Source organism: Triticum dicoccoides, chromosome 5A (genome assembly GCF_002162155.2).
Source record: "Triticum dicoccoides isolate Atlit2015 ecotype Zavitan chromosome 5A, WEW_v2.0, whole genome shotgun sequence".
Taxonomy (NCBI): domain Eukaryota; kingdom Viridiplantae; phylum Streptophyta; class Magnoliopsida; order Poales; family Poaceae; genus Triticum; species Triticum dicoccoides.
Genome location: NC_041388.1, coordinates 596,198,668 through 596,204,706, shown reverse-complemented (window position 1 = coordinate 596,204,706; position 6,039 = coordinate 596,198,668). Strand labels below are relative to the sequence as shown.

Below are 6,039 nucleotides of genomic sequence, written 5' to 3'. Positions count from 1 at the left end.
GGACATGACAGCTTAGCCAGAATTAGCCAATGTCAGAGAACTTTGAGGGTTGCCAGGGTGGGGTAAGGAGCTATCAGCAGGCCCTTAACAGAATTGTTAAAGAAAGTTGTGGAGAAGAAGCCAGAAAAGCATTTCTCAAGCTCAAGTGTTCTGTTATGGTGATGCCCTCGAACGTTGACTGGGAGAGTAGCTCAAAAGAGTTGAGGCACACTAGTGCCACGTGATGTTGATGCCTTCGAACATTGACTGGGAGAGCGCCTCAAAAGAGTTGAGACAGACTAGAAACTTTGAAGTTTATGTTCTTTAACAAGATAATAGCAATCTTGACTCTTTTACTTGGAAGTACACTGATAAGTTAACTCTTGGTGAACATGAGAAAACTCGACCTTATTGTCAACATGGGTATGCTTTGAGAGATTGTTTCGGTTGCATCTGTACACTCTTTCTTACACAAAGCACAAAAGCAGCACGCCGGAATACACACACGAACCAAGTTCCTTGTGTGCACATCCCAACAACAGTGTGCACAATCATGCTAGAGAGAAGGCCTGTGAAACTGTGCCCCTTAAGAACTTGCACCTGATGAAGGGCGAGAAGATTTTTGGGGAGCGTCTTGGCGTGACTGCTCAATCAAGTTCGACTTCATACTCGACAATCGGCCATCTGCTTCCACTACTTCCTCATATCATCTTTGAAACCATGCCCGAGACACAACTGTGCTCTAGCGAACCCCTATGATCCGAATCTCTCTCTATTGATATGCGCCTTTTGTTCATATGTGTAAATGCTAGATATGCCTAGTCTGTCGTATGTGAGTTTACATGTCAATAAATTTGTAATGATGCTAATTTGAATTATGCTTAACCAATAATTGCTTAATATCCTAACAATCCAAAATTTGTTGATGCTTTGAAGCCAAGCTAGTTTATGGTGCAACTTCAAAAGGTGCAACTCATCATAGGTGTGTTGGTTCATAGGTTAGCCCATGGATATTTACATATGCGAGATGCCAAAGAACTGCAGGATGCACTTGAATCCAAGTTCGGCACCGCTGATGTCAGTGGTGAACTGTATGTTACAGAGCAGATAAATGATTATGGAATGGTTGAGAAATGTTCTGTGGTTGAACAAGCTCATTAGTCGAATGGCAAAGGAACTTGAGCTCCTTAAATGTGCGGTGCCGACAAGTTTGTTGCCGCGGGCATGGTTGCCAAGCTTGCTCCTTCGTGGAGGAACTTTGCCACTTTTTCGAAACACCAAAAACAAGAGATCTTTGTTGAGAGACTCATCAGATCTTTAGATGTTGAAGAAAAGGCACGATCAAAGCACACACGAGTTAAAGGAACAGAGGCACATTATGTTGCCATTGTAGTGTAGAAAAATCCCACAAGTTCAAGAGAAAGAACAAAGTCTCCAAGACTACAATTTTAAGAGGAATAAATCTCAAAAGGGGCATACCAATGAGAAGAATCCTTGCGATGAGACGGATCGTTGGGCTCCTTAATGTCTGAACCACCATGGCAAGAAAAAGGATGTTGGATAGATTTCAAAATCAGTCTACAATACTAAATACTAAAATCTACCTGATTTCAAAATCTATCTGACAATACAAAATACTAAAATATCTCTGATTTCAAAATCTATCTGACAATACTAAATACTAAAGGATGTTGGATCTGATTCGCCATATCACGTCCTTCATTTTTCTCACGTCCTTCACTTTTCGCACATCAAGCAAACATTCACATAGTTTTTGATAAGTTGCATGATCACATGCCGCGCCTTCTCAAAAATCTTGCGCCATTTGATCCATTTAATTAAGATCCAACATGATGACCTAATTTTGCTGGGCTATGCATTTATCTCTCGCTCAAATCTTCTTAACATTCAATCCCAAACATAGTAGGGTTTCTCCATATCCCCGAGAACTAGGGAGATTACTCGCACATCAAGGTCATAGACTTGCGGGATAATCATGATGAACATGGATGAAATGTCAAAGCAATACAAAAGTGAATTTACAACGACTAATGCATTACAAAGAGTTGGAGATGGGATGGTGATGGTGAAAACGGATGGTGACGATGCCCTCTCGATGCGGTGATGCAGTGGCGGAGTCTCCGTCACAATTCCCCTCCGAAATCCTTCCAGAGGCTAGGGTTCTTTGATCCGGACGTGTTTCTGGTGGCTAGGCGTCTCTGATCCGTGATTACATGAGGGTGATGTAGTTGACCAAGGAAGGTGGCGGCGTGTGAACAACCTGCGCTCATACCGTGTGCCTTCTTGCGTTCTAGATGCTTTGGCGTGAGATTTTTCTTCTCCCAAGTGTTTAATTCCGCAATGGTAGTATCCTATCACGTTAAGTCGCGGGATTTTACCACCATAACTTGGTGTTCTTTCCTTATACACCAAAACACTTCCGCACATGGGAACCTGGTGAAAACATATAATAGAGATGCACGAATGTGGTAAATTCAAAGAATCCCATAGTTGTAGAACATAATAAGAGATGCAAATTAATGAGAAAGTTGGACTCATCAGGTGACACCGCTAGGAGGAGCGTGCTTCACTTGCTCCAAACAACCCAACCAACGTCTACAAATCTCTTGAATTACGCCTCATCGGTTTGTGAGAAATTTGAAGGTACAACCCGTTTTTCTATCCAAGATGATTCTTAAAACACTCCTCAATGTGATTGCAATAGTTTGCACTTGATTGATCTGGTAACCGCATCAAGAGAAATATCTTCCCATTCCAAGACAAGCACAATATCCTCATTGTCATTGGACTTAGGCCTTGTTTGTTTGAGCTTCAAGAACCAGATTCAGCTTTTAAGTGAAGCTGAATCTGGAATATGGAATGAACATCTATTTCGAATTAGCTTTACCACTGAAGTTAGCTTTGCGAGTGATACTGAATCTGAAATTTGAAACAAACACCTATTTTAAATCAGCTTTGCTGGTGAAGCTGGATCTGGATTTGACCCATTTTTAAGTGCAATTTGTGGAAGCACCTCAAAGTGTACTTCGGTGACGAAGTTGATTCGTTTACCACTAAAGCGAATCTACAGGTGATTCGAATCCAATCAAAGATGAAACAAACATGATCTTATGTAACTGTGAATCAGCTTTGCCACTAAAAGTGAATCCCTATGGGATTCGACTCAGATCAAAACTGAAACAAACAAGAAGGCGCCCGGTGGACGTCCGTTTTATCCTGTTTTTGTCTCTTTGGATAGGGATTTGGGGTCATGTCCGGGCCTGTCTTGGGATGCGATGGCCGTGCGCCCATCGCGCGGACGCATCCTTTTGCCCCATCCTGTCCGCATCTATTTTAAAAAAAGGGACATTTCAAATGCCAAGCCCCAGTTCACGACCCCAGTTCATCACGCCGGCAATAAAGCCAGCGGCCTACACGACCATCGCCGGCAACACAGCCAGCCTCCAAAATGAATAGTTGTCCTCGCCGGCAACACAGCCAGCGGCCGGCAACACAGCCGGCCTCCAAAGTGAATGTTTTTTCGCCGGCACACTGCTAGCGGCCCAGCGGGCGGGCGGCACCCATGCCAGCCTCCAAAAAGAACGGCCACACCGACCGGACGACCTAGTTCAGGCCTTCGACGTCGAGCATCTCCTTCTGCTTGGCCTCGAACCAGGCCCTCGTCTTGTCGCTCATCTTCGACAAGTCCACGCTCATGATCGCAAGGGCCACCTCCTTCGCTTTGGTGGCGGCATTGGTGGCCTCGATGTTGAGCTGCCTCTGCCTGGCCTTGACGTTGTCGGCCTCGATGTCGAGCTGCCTTTGCCGGGCGGCCTCTTCCATGTCGAGCTGCTTTTGCCGGGCCGCCTCCTCCATGTCTATCTTCCTCTTCTTGGCCGCCTCCTCCATCTCAGGCTTCTGTCTTTGGAGGTCTAGGTATTGCTTCATTTGCTCGTCCTTGCTTTGCCGCTTCTTCTCATCCCTCACATCCTTATGTGACATCATGCCATGCAAAGTCTCATGCAAGGCCATGGTTGAGGCGTCACGTATGTCGTCCACCTTGGAGTTGGTCTTACCCCTCGGCCTCTTCAACGCCTCGCCATCCCCACCTCCGGCGAACTTGGCCGTTTTCTTGCCTCTCTTCCTTTGAAGTTCATGGTATTGATCCTTGAACTTAGGGCAATTGTTGATGAGCGTCCAACAATGCGTAAGAGTGAATGGCTTGTCATTGTGCCGGGCCTTGAATGCCTCCAAAGATTGAAATGCCTACACCACATGATCAACAACAAGTGAACATGCAAACATATACACGGCCGAAGTATCATGGCCGTAGCAAGGAAAGGGCTAGAAAGAGAAGAGCATACCATGTCCCCAACGCCGAGACCACTCACGGGTCGTGCTTCAACGCTCTCAAATGCGGCACAATACTTGTTGCACTCTTGTTGGATGAACAACCATCTTTTTTGAATCGAACCGATGCCACGGTTGCTTGTAATTTGGTAGGGCTCAAACATCTTCCTTTCATGGAATGTTTTGTGGACTCTCGTCCAAAAAACAATGCCCTTTTGTTGCGCGCCGGTCCTTGGATCTTGGCTAATCTCCATCCAACATTGACAAATCAACTTGTCCTCATCTTGTGTATATGAACCGGTGCGAATGCTCTTCCGCTTCTTTTGTGCTTCCGCTCTTTGGGTGAGCTCGTCTATGAACAACGGAGTGCCACTAATATCGACATCATTGGCTTCATCTTCATCTTCACCTTCGACATAGATGTCGTCGTCTTCATGCCACGGATCACCATGGTCGTAGTCAGCACGGTCGTCGGCCTCCTCATCGGGCACGTACTGGGCGCGGCCATCCTGACTTTGGGTCTCCTCGGGGTCGTAGGCACGGCCATGCCCATCCTGGAAGATCACGTCCTCCATGTACTGGTTGTAGAAGGGGTCGTCCACCGTCGGCGTTGAGGTTGGCATTCCGTTAAATAACACGCGGGGGGCCGGCATGGTGCTCGTGAACGGTGCACGCGCCTGCTTTCTTTGCATCTCGACGGACGGCCGCCCGCCGCTGCTGGACCTAGGCGTGACGTTGAGGTCGATGACGGCCGTGGGGCGTGGTGTGGACGGCGCGAACAAGCCCACGCCCGGCGACGCCGAGAAACGGGTCTGGCCGTCGTGCCTGGGCGGAGGAAAGCCGGGCGACATGGGCGCGACGCGCGACGTCGGCGACTGGCAGTGCGTAGGCCGGGCGACCGACGAGCCTGTGCTCGCCGGGCCGACGGCCACTGTATGGAACCCCGCCGGACGGCCCATGCCAAGCATGAGGATGGCGTGCGCTTTGTTGACGAGGTCCTCCTTCTCGTCAGCAGCGGCCTTGCGCCGCGTGGCTTCCAGCTCCTCGCGCTGGGCGGCGAACTTGGCCGCCGCGGCATTGATCTTGACGGCCGCTCTTCGTTCCCTCCTCTTCGCCGATTTCGCGTCCAACTTGGCGATCTCCTCCGGCGTGCACTCCGACCGCGGCTTCCTTGGCGCCTTCTTCTTCACCTTTGCGGTCGGGTCGATGGCCAGGCCGCCGGAACTCGGCGGGGCGTCGGCCATGGACGGAGGAGAGAGGGGGCGGCGGGAGGGATGTGGGAGGGTTTGGGGGAAATGGCGCCAAATGGGCGTGGGGGGGGGGGTTGGTTTCTCCCACCGACAGGCGGGCCAGGGGAGGACAAGCGCGCGCGTCCCGCCCTTCCGCGCGCTGTCCGTTTCACCCCAAAACTGGCGCAACTTTAGGCCGGGGATGGGTCGAAAGCGGACACAAAGCGGACAAAAGTCCGTTTGCGCCCGCGCGCTGGGCCGTCTCGTTTGTCCCTTTTACCCCAAATGGACGGGGACGGACAGGATAGGGTCGCGCGGTAGAGTTGGCCTAATAAACAACGGTGGGTAGTTGCTGGTTGGAGTTGGACCCTCGTGTTGCACTGTTTGTTTGCTTCTTCCGCAGTTCCGCTTTGCCCCCGACCGGGCCTCGTGTTGTCTCGTGTCACAATCTCCTAGACAATTCTTTTTACCCCTAAAAAAA

The 6,039-nt window shown here is 49.5% G+C and overlaps 1 protein-coding gene across 1 annotated transcript; it reads right to left on the bottom strand.

The window, feature by feature from the left end:
• Nucleotides 1-3,603: 3,603 nt before the first annotated feature.
• LOC119298004 lies at nt 3,604-5,713 on the bottom strand (the record flags this gene model as incomplete). The annotated part of the gene is made up of 5 exons (XM_037575560.1): nt 3,604-3,799; nt 3,833-4,246; nt 4,630-4,907; nt 5,343-5,529; nt 5,616-5,713. Coding segments are annotated over 5 exons (1,173 nt in total), but the record flags the coding sequence as incomplete, so codon positions are not given.
• Nucleotides 5,714-6,039: the final 326 nt, after the last annotated feature.